This window comes from Manis javanica, chromosome 2, assembly GCF_040802235.1.
Source record: "Manis javanica isolate MJ-LG chromosome 2, MJ_LKY, whole genome shotgun sequence".
Classification (NCBI taxonomy): Eukaryota; Metazoa; Chordata; class Mammalia; order Pholidota; family Manidae; genus Manis; species Manis javanica.
The window spans coordinates 79,924,852-79,947,880 of NC_133157.1; the positions used below are offsets into that span (position 1 = coordinate 79,924,852).

The 23,029-nt window shown below is 36.1% G+C and overlaps 1 protein-coding gene across 9 annotated transcripts in view; it reads right to left on the minus strand.

Annotated features, from left to right (window-relative positions):
* The window catches only part of KIF27 (kinesin family member 27), a 127,826-nt gene that overhangs the window by 60,249 nt on the left and 44,548 nt on the right, over nt 1–23,029 (minus strand). For 7 of the 9 annotated variants that reach the window (XM_073228717.1, XM_073228719.1, XM_073228713.1 and 4 more), the window contains 5 exons: nt 16,061–16,233; nt 15,495–15,598; nt 14,051–14,206; nt 11,148–11,353; nt 7,789–7,986 (listed from right to left, as the gene is read on the minus strand). In XM_073228717.1, the coding sequence (XP_073084818.1) occupies nt 7,789–7,986; nt 11,148–11,353; nt 14,051–14,206; nt 15,495–15,598; nt 16,061–16,233 (837 nt within the window). The remainder of the gene's footprint in view (nt 1–7,788; nt 7,987–11,147; nt 11,354–14,050; nt 14,207–15,494; nt 15,599–16,060; nt 16,234–23,029) is intronic. The other 2 variants (XM_073228718.1, XM_073228716.1) reach the window with 2 other exon arrangements.

Here is a 23,029-nt window from a genome sequence, read left to right on the forward strand (position 1 = left end):
CCAAAGACCCCGAATAGCCAAAGCAATCCTGAGAAGGAAGAATAAAGTGAGGGGATCTTGCTCCCCAACTTCAAGCTCTACTACAAAGCCACAGAAATCAAGACAATTTGGTACTGGCACAAGAACAGAGCCACAGACCAGTGGAACAGAACAGAGACTCCAGACATTAACCCAAACATATATGGCCAATTAATATATGATAAAGGAGCCATGGACATACAATGGGGAAATGACAGTCTCTTCAACAGATGGTGCTGGCAAAACTGGACAGCTACATTTAAGAGAATGAAACTGGGTCACTGTCTAACCCCATACACAAAAGTAAACTCCAAATGGATCAAAGACCTGAATGTAAATCATGAAACCATAAAACTCTTAGAAAAAAACATAGGCAAAAATCTCATGGACATAAACATGAGTGACTTCTTCATGAACATATCTCCCTGGGCAAGGGAAACAAAGGCAAAAATGAACAAGTGAGACTATATCAAGCTAAAAAGCTTCTGTACAGCAAAGGACACCATCAATAGAACAAAAAGGTGTCCTACAGTATGGGAGAATATATTCATAAATGACAGATCTGATAAAGGATTGACATCCAAAATATATAAAGAGCTCACACACCTCAACAAACAAAAAGCAAATAATCCAATTAAAAAATGGCAGAGGAGCTGAATAGACAGCTCTCTAAAGAAGAAATCCAGATGGCCAACAGGCACATGAAAAAGTGCTCCACATCACTAGTCATCAGAGAAATGCAAACTAAAACCACAATGAGATATCACCTCACACCAGTAAGGATTGCCACCATCCAAAAGACAAACAACAACAAATGTTGGCGAGGTTGTGGAGAAAGGGGAACCCTCCAACACTGCAGGTGGGAATGTAAATTAGTTCAACCATTGTGGAAAGCAATATGAAGGTTCCTCAAAAAACTCAAAATAGAAATACCATTTGACCAGGAATTCCACTTCTAGCAATTTACCCTAAGTGTACAGCAGCCCAGTTTGAAAAAGACAGATGCACCCCTATATTTATTGCAGCACTATTGACAATAGCCAAGAAATGGAAGCAACCTAAGTGTCCATCAGTAGATGAATGGATAAAGAAGATGTGGTACATATACACAATGGAATATTATTCAGCCATAAGAAGAAAACAAATCCTACCATTTGCAACAACATGGATGGAGCTAACGGGTATTATGCTCAGTGAAACAAGCCAGGCAGAGAAAGACAAGTACCAAATGATTTCACTTTTATGTGGAGTATAAGAACAAAGAAAAAAACTGAAAGAACAAACCAGCAGCAGAATCACAGAACCCAAGAATGGACTAACAGTTACCAAAGGGAAAGGGACTGGGGAGGATGCGTGGGAAAGGAGGGATAAGGGGGAGTTAAAAGAAAAGGGCATTATGATTAGTATGCATAATGTGGGGGGGGCACAGGGAGGTCTGTGCAATGCAGAGTAGACAAGTAGTGATTCTACAGCATCTTACTACAGTGATGGACAGTGACTGTAATGGGGTTTGTCAGGGGGACTTTGTGAAGGGGGGAGTCTGGTAAACATAATGTTCCTAATGTAATTGTAGATTAATGATACCAAAATAAAAATAAATAAATAAATAAATGAAATTAAATAAAAAAGGAAAATAAAGGACAGAATGGAAGTGAAGAAAGGAGAGGAACAGAGGGAGGAAGGAAGGGTAGGGAGGAAAATCTAATTACAATGCTAAAGAAATCCCTCTAATAGTAAGAGAATAAGAGAGGAGATATAGAAACAAATGGCAATAAGTACATATCTATCAATAGTCAACTTAAATGTAAATGAACTGAATGCACCAACCAAAAAACAGAGTGGCAGATTGGATAAAAAAACAAGACCCATCTATATGCTGCATACAAAACACTCACTTCAGACCAAAGACATATACAGACTAAAAGTGAAGGGATGTAAAAAGTTTAAACAAATAATAGGGAGAAAAAAGCAAACTAACAGTACTTATGTCAGACAAAATAGATTACAAAACAAAGAAAGTAATGAGACAAGGATATTGCATAATGATAAAGGGGTCAGTCCAACAAGAGGATATAATCATTATATATCTCTATGCACCCAATATATGTAAATATGCACCAAAATATGGAAAACAAATAGTAACAGAATTAAAGGGGCAAAACTCACTGCAACACATTCATTTTAGGAGACTTTAACATATGACTCACATTAATACATCAACTAGATAGAAAATAAGTAAAGAAACACAGCACTGAACAATACATTCAATCAGATGGACTTAACAGATATCTACATAACACTCTATCCAAAAGCAGCAGGATACACATTCTCAAATGTACATGGAACGTTTTCCAGAACAGATCACATACTAGGCCACAAGAAGAGCCTCAATAAATTTAAAAAGATCAAAATTGTATCAAGCAGCTTCTCAGACCACAATGGTATGAAACTAGAAATAAACTACACAGAGAAAATAAAAAGATCTACAAACACATGGACGCTAAACAACATCCTTCTAAATAATCAATGGATCAATAAACAATTTAAATAGAAATCAAGAATGCATGGAGACAAATGAAAATAAAAACACAACAGCCCCAAATCTTGGGAAACAGCATAAGACAGCTCCAATAGGAAAGCACACACAACACAGGCTTAAGAAACAAGAATAATCCCAAATAAACAGTCTAAATTCACAATTAAGGAAACTAGGAAGAAAAGAACAAACAAAGCCCAAAGTCAATGGAAGGAGGGATATAATAAAGAGCAGAGCAGAAATAAGTAAAATAGAGAAGAATAAAAAAAAAAACAGAAAAAAAATCAATGAAACCAGGAGCTGGTTCTTTGAGAAAATAAACAGAATAGATAAGCCCCTACCCAGACTTATCAAGAAAAAAGATAGTCTACACACATAAACAGAATCAGAGATGAGAATGGAAAAATCACTATGAACAACACAGAAATACAAAGAATTATTAGAGAATACCACGAAAAATTACATGCCAATAAGTTGGACAACCAAGAAGAAAAGGACAACTTTCTAGAAAAATACAACCTTCCAAGACTAACCCAGGAAGAAATAGAAAATCTAAACAGATCAATTACCAGCAATGAAATTGAACTGGTAATAAACCAACTACTAAAAACAAAAGCTGGTCCAGATGGCTTCACAGCTGAATTTTATAAAGCAATTAAAGAAGGGATAATACCCATCCTTCTTAAAGTATTCCAAAAAGTAGAAGAGGGAATACTTCCAAACTCATTCCCTGAGGCCAGCATCACTCTAATACCAAAATCAGACAATGACACCACACACAAAAAAAATTACAGACCAATATTCACAAATAACATATATGCAAAAATCATCAACAAAATATTAGCAAACTGAATCCAAAAATACATCAAAAAGATCACCCATATGACCAAGTGGGATATATTCCAGGGATGCAAGGATGGTACAATATTTGTAAATCCATCAATATCATACATCACGTTCACAAAAAGGATAAACACCACATGATCACCTCAAAAGATGCCGAAAAAGCATTTGACAAAATCAACAATCATTCATGATAAAAGTCTCAACAAAATGGATATAGAGGGTATGTAATTCAGCATAGTAAAGGCCACATACAACAAACCCACAGGCAACATCATACCTAAAAGCAAGAAGCTGAAAATCTTTCCTCTAAGATCAGGAACAAGACAAGGATGTCCACCCTCACCACTTTTATGCAACATAGTACTATAAGAGGTCCTAGCCATCACAATCAGACAACACAGAGATAAAAGGCATCCAAATTGGTTAAGGAGACGTAAATTGTCACTATTTGCAGATGACAGGATATTATACATAGAAAACCCTAAAGAGTCCACCAAAAACTATTAGAACTAATAACAAAATTCAGCAAAGCTACAGGATACAAAATTAATACACAGATATCTTTCATATTCCTATATACTGACAACGAACGAGAAATCAGGAAATCAGGAAAGAGAAATCAGGAAAACAACCCCATTTACAATTGTAGCAAAAGGAATAAAATACCTAGGAATAAACCTAACCAAGGAGGTGAAAGACGTATACCCTGAAAACCACAAGACACTCATGAGAGAAATTAAAGAAGACACCAATAAATGGAAATGCATACTCTGCTCATGGACAGGAAGAATTAATATTGTCAAATGGCCATCCTGCCTAAAGCAATCTACAGATTCAGTGCAATCCCTATCAAAACAACAAAAGCATTTTTCAACAAACTAGAACAAATAGTTCTAAAATTTATATTGAGCCACAAAAGACCCCAAATAACCAAAGCAATCCTGAGAAAGAACAAAGTGGGAGTATTATGCTGCCCACTTCAAGCTCTACTACAAAGCCACAGTAATCAAAACAATTTGGTACTGGCACAAGAATAGACCCATAGATCAATGGAACAGAATAGAGAGCCCAGATATAAACCCACACATACATGACCAATTAATACATGATAAAGGAGCCATGGATATACAATGGGGTGGGAAAACTGGACAACTACATGTAAGAGAATGGAACTCTATTATTGTCTAACTCCACACACAAAAGTAAACTTGAAATGGATCAAAGACATGAATGTAAGTCATGAAACCATAAAACTCTTAGAACATAGGCAAAACTCTCTTGAATATGAGCAAAATAAAAAATGAACAAATGGGATTACATCAAACTAAAAAGCTTCCATACAGCAAAGAACACCATCAGCAGAACAAAGAGGCATGCTGCACCATGGTAGAATAGATTTGTAAATGACTTATCTGAAAAGGGGCTAACATCCAAAATATATAAAGAACTCATGTGCCCCAACACCCCAAAAACAAATAACCCTATCAAAGAATGGGCAGAGGACCTGAACAGACACTTCTCCAAAGAAGAAATACAAATGGCCAACAGGCACATGAAAAGAATGCTCCAGACAGCTAAGCATCAGGGAAGTGCAAATTAAAACCACAATTAGATATCACCTCACACCAGTTAGAAGAGCCACTATTCAAAAGACAAGAAATAACAAATGCTTGTGAAAATGCAGAGAATAAGGAACCCTCCTACACTGTTGGTAGGACTGCAGATTGGTGCAACCATTGTGGAAAGCAATATAGAGGTTCCTCAAAAAAATTTTTAAAAAAGGAAATACCATTTGACCCAGTAATTCCACTCCCAGGAATTTACCTGAAGAAAACAAAATCCTTGATTTATAAAGAAGTGGTACACATATGCAATAGAATATTATTCAACATAAAAAGAAAAAAATCCTACTATTTGCACCAACATGGATGGATCTAGAGGGTATTGTGCTTAGTAGAACAAGCCAGGCAAAGAAAGACAAAAACTGTATGATTTCACTCATTTGTGAAATATAAAAACAAAGCAAAACAGCAGGAATGAAACAGCATTAGATTCACAGACACTGAGAAGTGACTAGTGGTTACTAAGGGGAAGAGTTGGGGTGGGTGCTGGGGAAGTGGAGGGGGAAAGGATAAAAGGGCAGAATAATTGCAATCACAATGTAAGCTGATCATGGGCACTGTTGAACCACTGTGACGTACATTTGAAACCAATGTAAGATTGTATATTAATGATACTTTAATAAAAATAAAAATAAATTGGCCATAGCAATGGAAGTACAACATAGCAAATATAACCTATAAATATTAATATCTTGGTATGGTATCAGGGAACTACACTCACTGTGCCACGCATCTTGTAATGTATATAATTATCTAGTCTCTATGTTATACATCTGAAATCAATATTATATTGTATATCAATTATATTCCAATAATTAATTTAATTTAATGGTGCTTCTGCTATTAAAAAGTTGGTAGTTTCTCAAAAAGCTAAACACAGAATTATCATATAACCCAGTAACTTCACACCTATGTATTTAATTCCAAGGGAACTGAAAGCAGGAGTTTGAACTGTTACTTGTATGCCAATGTTTAACACAGCATTATTCACAATAGCCAAAATGTGGAAACAACCCAAGTATTTATCAACAGACAAATGGATGAACAAAAAGTGTTATAACATATACAATGGAATATTACTTGGCCATAAAAAGGAAATTAAGTTCTGATACATGTTACAACATGGGTGAGTGAACCTTGAAAATAATATGCTAAGTGAAATAAGCCAGACGCAGTACAAATATTGTATGATTCCACTTTATACAATAGCTAGAATAGGTAAATTCATAGAGACAGACATAGGTTAGAGGTTACCAGGGACTGAGGAGAAAAGGGAAATGGTAAGTTACTACTTAATGGTTATAGAGTATTTGTTTCAGGTGATGAAAAATTTTGGAAATAGTGATGGTAGCACAATTAATTCACATTAATTGTGAAAGTGATTAATGCCACTGAATTGTATACTTAATACCATTAAAATGGTAAATTTCATGTTTATATATTTAGCACAACTGTTCCTATTGTAAGAGGGGCCAGCTGGGAGACCATGGTGGCATGCCCATGTCAGGGGCAGGAGGAAGCATCCTCATCTCCCTCAGGAAAGCTCACACTGGTCAGCAGGCCTGCTGCTAAGAATAAAATGGGATAGCAACTAGGAACAAGGAGCTGCTTTAGAATGATAGGTGCACCTTCATATTTGTGAACAATATATTCACAAAAGCTGCAGAGTCAAAAGTATAATTTCACTCCCCAGGGAGGTTTTGCTAAAACCTTTCTGGTTTGTTTCCACATGGACTTTTGAAATAATGGCTGCCTTGTAGGTAGGCCTCATCTCTTCTTTAGCTGTGTGGGGCCCTAGCTTCCTCACTCAAGGAGGATGATGTAACATATCAAAACCCATTGAACTGTATGCTTTACATGGGTAAGTTGTATAGAATATGAAGTATAGCTCAATAAAGCTGTTTTAAAAAGAAGAATCAGTAATTTGGCTGAAATGCTCTTTAAGTTCTCTTCCATCATTAAATTCTATGGATTTCTTATAAAGTCTGAGAATAGATTTATATTCCAAAATTTAAAGTCAAATAAATCTCTAATTATGTTTCAAGTCTTGGGTTCCACTTAACTTTTCAATAGATCAGAACCTGGTACATAGTGGTAGGTAAGTGTTTTGTATAGTTATTATGAATAATATCACCATCCTCTTCTTCACAAAAGCCCTGTGAAGCAAGTATGAGTAAGGCCATTTTATATATAAATAAACAGACTAAAGAGTGGGTAAGTGATTTTCTCAATACCTGATCCAGCCAGGAACTGACAGAGCTGGGATTTGAACCCATGCTAGCCTAACACCACTAAGTCCTCCCCAGTCCATTCCATTCTATGAAACTGTTGAGCATACAGGGCTGATTGCTCACTCTTCTGCTATGAATGAAATAGTAGCATTTTACCTTTTACTTTTGTCCATGCTGCAACATAGACAATGTATGTCAAAGTACTTTGAAAACAGGAAATCCTATTCAAATGTTAATTACTTTTTAGAAAGTCGGCTTTATATATTTGTTTTTGACAACCTCAACTAAAGTTAAGGTCCTGGGTAGAGGCACTGTTATCACTACTTTTGAAGTCAAAGCTTTAAGACAGTACTCAGAATTCAATAAACAGATTTTACTATGTAGATGTACAGAGCTTTAAAGTAAATGAAAATAGCAGCCAAGGACAGCCAAGGTTAGATCCTCACAAGCCAACTGAATCAAGACCTACGCTTTATTAGCTCTGCACCATTTAACATTTCATATTATGCCTAGCAGGAAAGGATGACAATGGTACTTTGATTTTTTCTTGATCCCGCTGAATTTCTGCATCCAGTTGCTTCCTTTTCTCATTTTCTTCTCTAAGTCTTTTTTGCAGCTGTCCCTTTTGATGTTTCATATGATCTACATTCTGCTCTAGCTCATTAGCACGTTTCTCATTTTGGATAGACAGTGATGCCAACTTCTCACTGTTTTGTCGCTTCTTCTGTAAGACCTGGGAGCATAGGGAATATTTCAAAACAAAAAACAGCACCTCTCACAAACCTCAAGTAAACTTTAAACTTTTCATTCAGTGGCAAGGGTAGTCATTTTGTCTGTAATTTATTTTTGATAGGTTCACAATTATTTTCTACATTTCTAGTTTCACAATTAGGCAGCCATAATAATTTTCACCAGATACAAAGAATTAGAAGACTTCCTGAAGCTGATAGCCAAACTGAACAAAACTGATGTCTCTGGTTCATTGTTTTAATTGAAAATATTGTATGTACATGATAAAAATTAAAACAATACAAAACTGAACTTATATTTAAAAAGACTCTCAGACCCCTAATCTACCGGTCCTGCTTCCCAATGCAAAATTATTTATATCTTAAATATTCTTCCAGAAATAATTTATATGCATGTAAATAACCTTATGTATATTCTAGATAGACTATTCCCCACCTCCTTTTTTCTATTTAACTTATCTTAGAGGTCTTTTCACTTGGATATTTTTCTTCCTATGTGACTGCACGGTATTCCCTGTGCTTGTCTATTACATCCAGCTGTAGCCTAATCCATCAGGAGGAACAGAACTGATACCATTTTCCCTAAAAGTGACCAACCTTTATAAATTATTGTTTTACTTATCTTAAATAAAGCTTCTCCTTATCTAGGTAAAATTATCTATAGATAGCATTAAAATTTATGAACATTTTCAAAGAGTTTACACTACTAATATACCATACCAGAATGTTCCAATTTAATCCTGATCAAACATATCTGAGACTTTTATTATATGCTTTAGCTTTGCACTAAGTACCTCTTAGGTGACATAAAAAAGTTAAGGTGAGGTCATTTGTAAATTATGCAGACTACAGTTAATTTCCTTTATCTTGTCAATAAATTATTGACATACACATATTTCATTTTAACTAAACTAAGTATTCGCAGAGGCACTATGGCTTAGAGTACTGCTACAAGTGTGGTCTGTGGCCCAGTACCAGCCACAGACTGTTGTCAGCATACACCAAGCACACTATTAAATTCAGCTGACATTGTTTTCATGCAAGACATTTTGCTGAAGGAATCTGTGCTCCCATTTACCTCTGTCCTGTCACAAAGCACTCACAAACAATCTGTAGATGGTACTTTGAGTACCACTAGCTTGGAGGCCAGAGGACTCCGCAGTTTCCCGTCTCTGGATTTGGACACTGGCATTGCCACTTACTTTTGACAGTTACTGCAATACTGGAGCAAAAATGATTAGCATTTTAATGTCTTTTCCATATAATATTGAAAATGTCACTATAAGTACTTATGATCTTATTTAAAAGTGAGATAGGTTGTCATTGTCTGTTAGCCTTACTCCACAGATGCTCAAAAGTGCACCTGTTAACATTAAAATACTGATGCACCATTTAACTCTCTATAATATCTAAAGACATAATACATATTTTAGATTTTTAAAATTAAAACCTTAAAGACTGAAATAACTTCATTGTACTGATTAAAAATAGTATATCAATATTTAAAAATGATATGTTAAGAGTACTCAAAACCATGAGTATCCTCACATGTGACTCACTGTGTGACTCTGAATGAATTATTTTACCTTTCTAAACCTTAGCATCCTCATTTTAAATAGGGTAAAAATACTCACTTTAAGGATTAAATAGTGACTAAATAATACATATAACACATCTGGTATGTGTATGCCACTTTGGAGATACTTAACAACTGGTGACTACTGTCCTCCTCCTCATCACCCCTATCCTCCTCACCATGCGGATCACCCCCAGCCCCACCAGTTGTGCATGGATATGTCAAAGGCACAGAAATTTCTAAAACTACATGGGAATCTTGTTTCAGTCCCCTGTTATACGAGGTGCTTCTTTTGAGCTTAATTAACTTCTGTGTCTTCTTTCTTTTCCTTATCAGTGCCCTCAGCAAAAAGGGATATGCAGCACAAAATATGGAAAACAAAAAGAACGTGATAATCCTCAATATTAATAATCTTTCATTTAATCTTTTAATCTCAACCACTTCAGTTGTGTGTAATTTAGAACATAAAAATAATCTTTCTTAAATCCACAAACAAGGCTTAAATTATAGACAGAGGTAAGTATAACATAGATATTAATAGAAAAACTATTTCTATTAATGTAATTCATAGAAAAACAATAATTTTGATTATTACTTATGAATATTGAATATAAGAATTACAATCAGAACCAAAACTAGGATATAGAACTATGAAATTATAAATAAAATTTCATAATAAACACACAGGAAATAACTTTACTAATGTTTTGTTAAAATAAGTACTTTGTTAGACATGACAACCTTAATTTAAAGGGTCAAGAAGTGAAAAAGAATTGATCCCAAGGTACTCTGAGGTGAAGTGCTAAGTGAAAACATGTACTCTGAAGGAAAGTAGAAGGTATGACATACACTACTGCCATGTCCTCCTTTGAGCAGTCCAAACACTGAAGCTGTGTCATTTTACCTTGGCGTTGACTTGAGAGGCTATGTATGTAAAAAAACTTAGTGGAGATGTCCAGATGTTTGAGGTGGCATTAAAAGCCCTAGAAGGGGAAACTTTTTTGGTTTGTTCACCTCTGCATCCCCACCTAGAATAGTGACGGGCACAGAGGAGGTGTGCAGGGAACACTTATCTTGTGGAAAGAAAATAACTGTGGCACAGTTTTAAAATAAATAAATAATGCCCTGAATAGGTTAACTACAATTCCACTCTACCTACCATGGAAACAATATGAAAGTAACAGATCAGTTATGCTTTCAGAAAACTGTCTGAAATAGTTATCAGTTGTTGAGTGTCTACAAAGTGCCATATACACACCAGATGTTTTATATGTATTATTTAATCGTTAATCTTTTTTCCTTCAGAAAAGGACACTTTCTGTGGCTACCTTTATTTCTTACCACATGGTTTTTCATAAGAAGATTACAGTAATATACTTCTTGAATTAAGAAATATACTACACAGATTGAAAGTATGTAAACCTCCCAGCATGCAGAAAAAGAAAAAGAAAAGTTGCCATCCAGTTTTTCTTGCTGGTAAAAAATGAATCTGACTTCTTTCCTAACTAGGTATAAGAATCCTAAAGTGGGAAGCCGTAAGTGAATTTCCTCATCTACATTTTTAAATACCTGGACTCTTAGCTTTGCAGCATCCATCTTTTTGCAGAACTCCTTCTGTAATTTTGCCTTCAAAGCAACATCAGAAAGATGTTTGCTTTCCAGTTCCTGTAGCTGCTTTTGTGTTTCAGTTAATTCCACTTGTGCCTGTTTCACTTCCTGCTCAAGTTTCATTACTTTCAGAGCATACTGCTTGCTTACAGACTTGGCATCATTACCTTCAAAATAATAGCAATAATTATTATTATAAATTATGTTTAAAAAAAAACAAGTAAAATATTAAGAACATAAAAATGCTCCACTCTTAAAACTCCAGCTGGACAGTGTAACTATTTAAGGCATAGCATAAAAAGCTCAGCTGTCACCATTCATCCACATCAAACACAACTTGCCACCTGGCCTCTTAATAATTACTTCCTCGATGACTGTTCCCATTTGGTGCCATTCTTCTCACAGGTTCAAAAATTAATTTTTTTTTTTTTTTTTAGTGTCTCACTTTTTATCTTCTGAATTTGCACTTCACTTTGCTGGCATCAAACTCCAGTTAAGGATATTTGGGAAACAAATCAATGAGAATGTTTGGTATCTTGATCTGGGTGATGGTTACATGACTGTACACACACATCAAGATTTGTCCAGCTGTACTCGAAGATTTGTGAATTTTATAACATGTACCTCAGTAAAAAAAGGATTTCTGAGGATATTATATAAATTATCCAACATATCAAAAGGAGGAAAGTAATGCACACCTTTCTTTTCTTTTGTTTTAAATTGTAAAATAATCCCAGATGCCATATCATCTCCCTACACATCTCAATAAACATCTTTACAAAATATAGACAGAACCAAAAAGTCATTATCACGCTTAACAATATTAATACCTGTCTGTCCCTATTCAGACTTGTCAATTTGCCTCAAAATGTCTTTAATTGGTTTGTTTTAATCACCATAAAACAAGGTCCACAATATATCAGACTGTGTGTCTCTCAAGAATCTTTTGATCTAGAGCTGGCCCCCCTCTTCTTTCATTCCTCTAAACTTAGTAAAGATGAATTCTTTTTAAATGCTTTTCTTATTAATGTTTAGAACAGAAAGAAAAATAGAATATAGATATTTCTACATCTCTTTTCATTCAAAGCCCAGCTACTGACTTGAAAAACTTTATTTTGATTTGTTCTTAATAGCCAACTGTCCCTGAACTAGCAAATTTGTGGCAGCAGGAAATGTGTCCAGAGCTCATGGGATGATAACTAAAAGGAGTTATTGAACTAAATGCACTGTGAATTGTCTTCTGGCTCTACAACTCTGTTTATTTGATTTTCTTTACAATACATGTGACTACTATATTATAATGAATCTGAGCTCCCATAAATTGCTCAACAAACCAATATTTTATGAACTACTATGGAAAAAATACATGCCAATTATATCATTTATGTGATAAAATGCTAAGATGCCACTGACTGTAAGATAATTATGATTTCAGAGATATTAAAATGTAAAAAAATGTGTATTAGAATTGATGAAATACAGTATAATTGCCACTGCTGTTATTGCTGGCTATTCGGGAGAAGTCTTCAGAGAAAGGGCTTTGGAAAGGAAGCACATATGGGCCCTTTTATTAGTCACCACCTCTAAGGAAAGCTCCAAACTTCCATGGGTTCTAATGAGTAAGAAGAGGACCTTCTCTGTGTAAGTTCAGGTATCCTCTAGTTTAAGGCGACCAGGATGAGTATACCAGGCTACAAACGCATAGTTTTTTAGAGAGATATTCCATGTGGAATAACCTATATGAAAGAAACTCATTTATTCCAGAGGGGTAAATATCCTCAACTTCCACAAGCAATACCCTGAAATTGCAGGGATGCAGAAGCTACTTAAACCACTAAACCAGTTCCTAGATACTCCTAAGAAAAGTTTTACTACATTGGCCCTGCCTGTGAGGAGGAGCATGGTCAAATGCAAACATCTGGGATAGTCGGAGCTGGGATGGTGCATAGCACACAGGTTGCTAGGAATGAGGAAGGAAAATGCTTTGAGATAGCAGCTAGGGAGAGGACACCGGGAAGGAAGGACTGACAGCCAGAAAGCAAGCTTGTGTGAAAGAGGGAGGTGGGGAGGCTGGTTTCCCCTTGCTGGCAGAGCTGGGGCCACCATAATTCCTGCTGTTTGAGTGTGACTGTAGCCTGGGCTTGAAGAAAAGGGAGATAATATTTTTTTCAATTCCAGAGAATTGTTTTTCACTGGTGTTGGTCAAAAGAAATGCTAGTGTCTCTTATTCCTTCAATTCTTTTCTGAATTTCAAAGTAGTCAAGGCTCATACTTTGAGTATACTGGAGGGGAAAATCAAAAAGCCTGAGACATGCTTTTTAAGGCAAGCCTAATAGGGCTGACGATGAGAAGAGAATGTGGTTCAACTGCCCAACCTAGCAGAACTTGACACTAAGAAAAAGAGCTAAAAGCTTGGCTCACTAAGAGAATGGCTCTCAAGGACAAATCCTTACATCTTTAGAAAAATAAAAATTACCTACATTCAAAATATATAGTTTATAATTCATGTTTATAGTGAGCTATAAGAGAATGAAAAGTAATTAATTCAAAATAATTAAAATGAGTTAGAAAAATATCTCATATTCCCCAGATGCCTAGTATTAATGTTTCCTAAAAAAAGTGGCAAAAAAAAATTACATGCCAGAGAATTTCATCATAACACAGAGTTACACTGGTTAGAACAATTCATAGATAAAATCCCAAAGCTCTTTTGATAATTAACCCTCGCAGATTGGCTCTAAAACACAAAATCTTGTACCAAATTCCAAGCTCCAGTGGATAGTCCTGAGTATCAAAAAGTAACATCAGAAGCTATTTTAGAAGCATTTCCTTCTCACACAAGCTGGTTCCTGGGATACTGTTACCTGTTTTTATTAACTCTTTAATTAGATCTTCCTTCATCTTGATGTTAATTGTAAGTTCTCTTATTTTTTGGTTAGCTTCAGTAAGTATGAGTTCCAAATTCCTTGATTTTTGCAAGTTCAATTCTTGACTCTCCTGGAGACATTCTATCTTTATATCTTTAAAATAAAATAAAACTGAGAAATAAATTTGCTCATAAAATATTCAACAGAAGTGAGTTAAAAAAGAAAAACAGACATAGAAGCAGCCTAGGAGCAGCAGAGAAAGAGACAAATAGTAAAAGAAAAAAAGGAAAAAAAATACATGGCAGCTGGGACTTCAGTTTTCTGACTTACGGTGAGTTTTCCTTTCCTTATATAGATGCTTTAGTCATAGCCCCTAGATGCTGATAACATTTTTTTATCACCCTTACTCTGCAATTTTAGTTTTTCTTAACCTTGACTTATTTTGAAAAGGTGTAAAATCTCCAGGTGGGCAAAAGGTTGAATTCTTTTCCTATTAACTTCCAGTTTTATTGTGATCAGGGAATGTAGACTATACCAAGCTACTCAAAGTGTGGTTGAGCACTGTTACTATCTTGCACTAGAATAAAAATCAACTATGTCAGTGTTTTAAATTTAGTTGACATTTCTTTCCCATAGAAAGACTTCCTAAATGAAGAAGCTAGTGAACTGATTTACATTCTGGCATAAGTTTCTTACCTGGCTGTAGACCAGTAACAAAACAGTTCAAGGATGGCTACTTGAGTAGCACTTATCTATACTACTTACACATTTAAAGTTTTATTTCAGTTTTATTCATAACATATAGTTAATTTTGTTAATGTTATATGCATAGACTCTTAAAAAGATAGTGTAGGACTTATTTATCATGTTATTTATATTGTTTATACTCTTTTTTGAGTAAGTAACCCTCGCAGGGTTAGTTTTGACAACTCACAGACCAAGAGAAATGAGTTAAAATCTCCTACTATAATTTTTGCAATAAAAACTTTTTTGATGCTATAATTTGGTTCATAAAATTTTTTTCACCAATTGTGTACTAGGACATTATAAACTCTCAGTAGACTAATTTGGCTGTAATGCCAAATACATCACTGCTGGTAGGTAGTGAGGCTGTAAAGTAGATGCCTAGTAAATTTCATAAGATGTATTTTAAAATAATCAAGAGTATAATGAAGAGTATAAACAACTCAAGTTTCAATAAAGAATCCCCACTCTGAGAGATTTAACCTATAACTCTAGCCAGAATCAATTGGTGGGAAAATTTTCTTATTAAGGAGTGAAAAACTATAAGTAGAGTAGAGAACATAAAAGAATTTCATTCAGCCAGGAAAGCATTCCTACCAAGTTCCTGTCTTTGAGAATTCCTAGGTACTTCTTACTGAGTGAGGAAAAAGAGAACTGGCTTATAAATATTAGAAATTACTTGAGAAAGTCTGTGTACCTTCATTCCCCAAATTTGACTTTTGTGTTTGATTCTGAATATCATTCAATTCAGCAAAAGAACAAATAGAGTCTGGCTTTTCAATCCATGAGTGACTTCGATGTCTAGGAAAAAAGATCATGATCAAAGATTATTAGTATTTTCTAATCTGCCCTCAAATTAGCTTCAAAAAAGTGATGGTAATGTTAAAAAATTATTAGTTGTATAAGACAAATAGCATTTTACTAATATTCCTCAAAATAAAAGGATTCCCTCCCAATGTTGGGCCCAGTGAAAAATTTATCATGTTTGTTGCCACTGTGAGAACAGAATCAAGGATTCCAAAAATATTCTCTCTGAAAATTAAAATCTAACAACTATAGCAGCTCTAAAAGCAAAGTTGTTTTTCAATTTTAAGACTGATGACTTCTGTTCAAACACTGGTTTCATAGCATATTAGTTGATAGTACAATTAGCAAAATCTACCTACTTGTATTAAATGGAAAAGATACTTTAATAAAAAAAACCCTACATCTGTATACATTTTCTCCATCATACAATGATGTCTATGAAATCAGTCTACATACCTAACTTCAGATTTCTCTTCGCCTTCTGATTCTTCATCATCATCATTGCTATCAGAAAATTGGCAATGGAGGACTTCATCTTGTTCTTCTATGTGACCCAGCAGCATCTGAGTTCGTGTTCGAAATCCAGCAACTACTTGATCCAGAGAGTGTACAGAAGGACTTGTGTAGACCTTACATTCCCCCACCCCAAAACAACATAAGTGATTTTTTTAAATGTCTATTTTTATCCTGTTACTCAAATGTTTTTTAAGAGGTGATTAGGTAGGTACTTTTAAAATAACGCATCACTGAAAATATACATCCCCCAAAAAAGTAAAAATTCATTTCACAGTATTATTGAATCCCATGGACACATATTTCTTTCAGAATCTACACAGCTCCTCTTCTAGAAAACTCTTCTATCCTCAATTATAGCTTCATGGAAAGTAGCATTTAAAACTGAAACCAAAGAGAGGCATGAGTGGCAACATCACAGCTCTTACACGCAGCACTTCCCAGCAAATGTGAAGCCCATATGTAGTGTACTGCAAGGCAACTGTTTCCCTCCCCAGAGTATTCCCAGGTCTGAACACCTGGAGAACTGTGGTGCTGCTGTGAAGGATCTGTATTCTCCTCTAATCCAAAAACCACATGAAGAAATTCAGAGCCATTGCCGCTTCCTCTGCCAAAGCAAAGTATTCCCAATTTGGATTCCAAATGTATTTATTAACACTTTACATGTAGTGTTTAGGGATAGCTCAATTAATGTGCTAAGTAACATACTTAATATGTATCATAGGATAAATTGACTTTCATGGGCTAGCCTGGGAACTTTCTATATTATAACATGCTTCAATTGGCAATACACCTTAAGTTCTCAAAAAATAACCTTGGAAAACAACAAGAATAAATTAGAAATTGCCTCTGTATTTTTATTCTAGTTTCCATTACCAAATATTTCCTTTCTCACCACTTCTCTGTAACAAAATCTCAGGGTAACTTCTCAAAAAGGTAAATAATAAAATCTCAAAATGAAACCAAAGAGAGGCATGAGTGGCAACATCACAGCTCTTACACGCAGCACTCCCCAGCAAATGTGAAGCCCATATGTAGTGTACTGCAAGGCAACTGTTTCCCTCCCCAGAGTATTCCCAGGTCTGAACACCTGGAGAACTGTGGTGTTCAGACATTCAATTTGTTAATATAAACCATTGTAAGCTATTACAATTATAACACATAGTGGAATGTGTTTATCACATGGTGTTCAAGATTCAAGTGACATAGGTCCCTAACACCCCACTCCCAGATAAGTACTCCAAACTGATACAGAAGATATCTTAATATCTGATTTGGGGCTCCACTGTTGTTCACCCAATAAAATCATCTGTCACATCAGAACCATAAAAGATGGGCAATAAAAGTGTTTAGGTCGCCTCCCAATTCTGGGGTCTGGGGGATGGGGAGTGTAATTATTTACAATTGTTCACAGTTCAGGATGTAGTTGTCTAACAAGCACAATGTACTCAGCATGGCCATTTTGCCCTATAACTAACAGGCATCAAGGTTTCTCTTTATCAGGGGGATGGGAATTATTTCAGGAGCAAATAAAGCTATTAGTTCTAGTCAAACTTTGTTCTCTGGGATTGTAATTTGCTTTTAAATTCTGAGAAAACCAAATGATCCACCTTAATAATGAACACCACATAAGTTCTGCCATAATTAATACGTATATTAGCACATTAATTCTTTAACAGTCATTCCACTCAACCCAATGGTTCTTTGTCCCTTCCTGGCCCCTTCCTACCTAGGCATTGAGTCCTGATTCCCGGTGGTTGCTTTTGTATTTCATAGTTCCCCTCTAGGAATATCTTAGCATTTTTGATCATACTCCCATACAGTACTGATCACAATATGAGCATCAAATAAGGGGATTAGTAATCCAGACAACTGAGGTGAATGCAACTAGAAGCCAATTTCTTTATTCTAACCATCTTTCCTAGAAGTACATAGCCACAGGGATAGACAGACGTTAGATTTCAACTCTTCATCCCATGTCACTCTCCTCTGTAAGACTGCAAATCATCGTTTCACCTCTGCTAACACACATTTCCTGTAGGGGCCTTTCAAGCTCTGAGGCCCCTCACAGCATCTTTGACAGTTCTCACTAGTAAGTCCTTCTTTTTATTCCCTTAGTACATCTCATTGGTCCAAGTTCCAGAGACAAAATCTCATAATGATAAGCCTTCAAATATTTGAAATCAGTCATGTCTCCTCTGACTCAGATTAAATCTAGTTACTTCAGATTTTCCCCAAAGTCCTTTGGCAACTTGATTGTCTTCTGAAAATCATCTAAGTTGCCTTAAAGTGTTGTACCGAGACCTGAATGTAATATCCTAAATTGCCATAGAGTAAGATAATCTCCTCACACTGGGGATACATTTGGATGCATTTGATTTTGTCTCATTGACATGAGCTACCACTTTGCTTAACTCCTTCACCATCACCGGTAACTCTCACATATTTAACGTTGTTGTTCAGTTGAGAATTACGCAAAGGTTTGTGAGATGAATTCTGTCATTTTGCTATTGTGAACTTGTTGTGTTCTGCTGGAATGAGTTGCTTAGCAAGCAAAGGAACCTGGACCAAACTCAGGAGACACATCTCTGTGTTCACTGTTCACCATGAATGTATGCAAAGAATTAAAAAACAAAACAAAAAAATTTTGTAAGAAAAAAAAGGCCCTGAGAGGATTAACGATAGTGGCATGAGAGGTGAGACAGAGGCCTCCTCCAAAAATCACATATAATATGAAAATGTAATTAATACAACTAATCCTGAAAGAGCAAAAGGAAAGAAGGCTGCACCAGACTGCATACACATGGAGAAAGGAACAGACCTCACAGAACAGGGTCACATAGCAAAGTCATAATCTGGTGGGACCCAAGCCATTCCCCCACTCAGGCTCACCAACAGGAGGAAGAGAAACAGAGTGGGGAGGGAGTGTAGGCTTAGGACTGCTGAACACCTAGCTGTGAAGATCTCCTATGGGAGCATGAACCTACGTGGCATGGTGGTCTGGTGATTATGGGGTTGGAAAGCTAAGGCCAGTGAAAGACCTGAAGAGACTGAGATTCCAGCTGCTTGTGGAAAACAGGGATCCATATCCAGCTGCGATAGGACAAAAGAAAGGCAGGCAGTCTGAGAGACTTACTAGCAGCAAGAGGGCTGCTAAAGGGCAAGGGTTACACAGAGCTTACTGCTCAGGAGAAAGGTAGACAAATTGTCTGGGCACATTCGGCCCATCAGGTTGGGAACTTTCAGGAACTTCAGGCGCTCCATCATCCTGGTTAGATACACAGCTCCAAGGCTCCCCACCATAATGTCCAGCCAGCTGTGCCTTCCTCCCAGCCATCACATACCTGGCTTGCAAACTGGCAGCTCCTACACTGGCATCAGACCAGCCAGAAGGAAGCCCTGCCTAAAGCAGCTACAAACGCAAAGCACAGAAGCTTACACCTCTGTGATCAGCCCACTGGTTCTGGCAGGGGAGACAGGCATAGAGCCAGGAAGAAGGAAACAGATCTTTCTTACTCCAAGGCACCAGCACCGCTCCCCTGTGATGCCCGACATTGCTCCAGGGGCTGAGCAGCTCCAGACAGTAGAGTTTCTGGGTGCCAGCTACAAATATGAAACGTCAAAGGAACCTGGTTCAAACCAAAATCCCAGAAGCACCAGACAAAGGGGCAGGTGAAACTGAAATCATCAATCTTCCTGAAAGAGATTTCAAAATAAAAATCATAAAACATGCTCATGGAGGTACAGAAAAATATTCAAGTATTCAGGAATGAATTCAGGACTGAGATCCAATCATTGTGGAATACAATGGTGAAATTTAAAAGTAGATTAGATAAGGTAGAGAAGATGATAAATGAAATAGAAATTAGAGAAGAGGAATACAAAGAAGCTGAGGCACAGAGAGAAAAAAGAAACTCTAGGAATGAAAGAATATTGAGAGAACTTGGACCAATCCAAATGGAACAATATTCGCATTACAGGGGGACCAGAAGAAGAAAGATAAACAAGGAACAGAAAGTTTCTTTGAGGAGGTAATTGCTGAATATTTCTCCAATCTGGGCAAGGAGAGTCTCAGGAAATGGAGGTGCATGGATCTCCCGACACTAAGGACCCAAGGAAGACAACACCAAGACAAATAATAATTAAAATGGCAAAGATCAAGGATAAGGACAAACTATTAAAGGCAGCCAGAGAAAGAAAAAAGATCACACAGAAAAGAAAACCCATCAGGCTATCATCAGACTTCTCAGCAGAAACCTTATAGGCCACAAGGGAGTGGCATGATATATTTAATGCAATAAAGCAGAAGAGCCTTGAACCAAGAATATCTGGCAAGATTATAATTTAAATTTGAAGGAGGGATTAAACCATTTTCAGATAGGCAAAAGCTGAGAGAATTTATCTCCCACAAACCGTCTCTACAGTGTATTTTGGAGGGACTGCCATACATGGAAGTGACTCTAAGGATAAATAGCTCTCACCAGGGGAAATAAAACCACAGTAAAGAAAGTAGAACAATTAATTACCAAGCTGATGCAAAATCAAATCAACTATCCCTAAAGTCAATCAAGGAATAGACAAAGAGTACAGAACATGATACCTAAGATATAAAGAATGGAGGAGAAAGAAAAAGGAGGGGAAAACAAGGACCATTGAGTTGTGTTTGTAATAGCATACTAAATTTGTTAAATTAGACTGCTAGATAGTAAGGGAATTACCATTGAAACTCTGGTCACCACAAATCTAAAGCCTGCAATGGCAATAAGTACATACCTATTGATAATCACCCTAAATGTAAATGGTCTGAATGAACCAATCAAAAGACATAGAGTCACTGAATGGATAAAAAACAAGACCCATCTCTATGCTGCCTACAAGAGACTCACATCAAACCCAAAGACATAAACAGACTGAAAGTAAAGGGATGGAAAAAGATATTTCATGCAACTAATTGGGAGAAAAAAGCAGGAGTTGCAGTACTTGTATCAGATAAAATAGACTTCAATACAAAGAAAGTCACAAGAGACAAAGAAGGATATTACTAATAATGAAGGGCTCAGTCCAACAAGAGGATATAACTATTATAAATATCCATGCACCCAACACAGAATCACCTACATATATGAAACAAATACTAACAGAATTAAAGGGGAAAACTGAAACAATGCATTCATTTCAGGAACTTCAACACAGCACTCACTCCAAGGACAGATCCACAAGACAGAAAATAAGTAAGGAGACAGAGGCAATGAACAACATACTAGAAAAAATGGACCTAACAGACATCTATAGAACTCCACATTCAAAAGCAACAGGATAAACATTCTTCTTAAGTGCACATGGAACATTCTCCAGAATAGACCACATACTAGGTCACAAAAAGAGCCTCAGTAAATTCCAAAAGATTGATAATCTACCAACCAACTTTTCAGACCACAAAGGTTCAAAGCTAGAAATAAATTGTACAAAGAAAGCAAAAAGGCTCACAAACACATGGAGGCTTAACAATATGCTCCTAAATAATCAATGGATCAATGACCAAATTAAAATAGAGATCAAGCAATATATGGAAGCAAATGACAACAACAACACAAAGCCCCAACTTTTGTGGGACACAGCAAAAGCAGTCCTAAGAGGAAAGTATATAGCAATCCAGGCATATATAAAGAAGGAAGAACAATCCCAAATGAATAGTTTAACGTCATAATTATCAAAATTGGAAAAAGAAGAACAAATGAGGTCTAAAGTCAGCAGAAGGAGGGATATAATAAAGATCAGAGAAGAAATAAATAAAATTGAGAAGAATAAAACAATAGAAAAAAATCAAAGAAACCAAGAGCTGATTCTTTGAGAAAAACAAAATAGATAAGCCTCAAGCCAGACTTATTAAGAGAAAAAGAGAATCCACACACATCAACAGAATCAGAAACGAGAAAGGAAAAATCACAACGGACCCCACAGAAATACAAAGAATTATTAAAGAATACTATGAAAACCTATACGCTAACAAGCTGGAAAACCTAAAAGAAATGGACAACTTCCTAGAAAAATATAACCTTCCAAGACTGATCAAGGAAGAAACAGAAAATCTAAACAAACCAATTACTAGCAAAGAAATTGGATCAGTAATCAAAAAACTACCCAAGAACAAAACCTCTGGACCAGATGGATTTACCTTGGAATTTTATCAAACATAGAGAGAAGATATAATACTCATTCTTCTTAAAGTTTTCCAAAAAATAGAAGAGGAGGGAATACTCCCAAACTCATTCTATGAAGCCAACACCACCCTAATACCAAAACCAGGCAAAGACCCCACCAAAAAAGAAAATTACAGACCAATATCACTGATGAATGTAGATACAAAAATACTCAATAAAATATTAGCAAACCAAATTCAAAAATACATAAAAACGATCATACACCATGACCAACTGGGATTCATCCCAGGGATGCAAGGATGGTACAACATTCGAAAACCCATCAACATCATCCACCACATAAATAAAAAGAAGGACAAAAACAACATGATCATCTCCATAGATGCTGAAAAAGCATTTGACAAAATTCAACATTCATTCGTGATAAAAACTCTCAACAAAATGGGCATAGAGGAAAAGCACTTCAGCATAATAAAGGCCATATATGATAAATCCACAGCTAACATCATACTGAATAGCGAGAAGCTGAAAGCTTTTCCTCTGAGATCGGGTACAAGACTGGGATGCCCAGTCTCCCCACTGTTATTCAACATAGTACTGGTGGTCTTGGCCACAGCAATTAGACAAAACAAAGAAATACAAGGAATCCAGATGGGTAAAGAAGAAGTCAAACTGTCACTATTTGGAGATGACTTCGTACTATACATAAAAAAAACTAAAGACTCCATTCTAAAACTACCAGAACTAATAT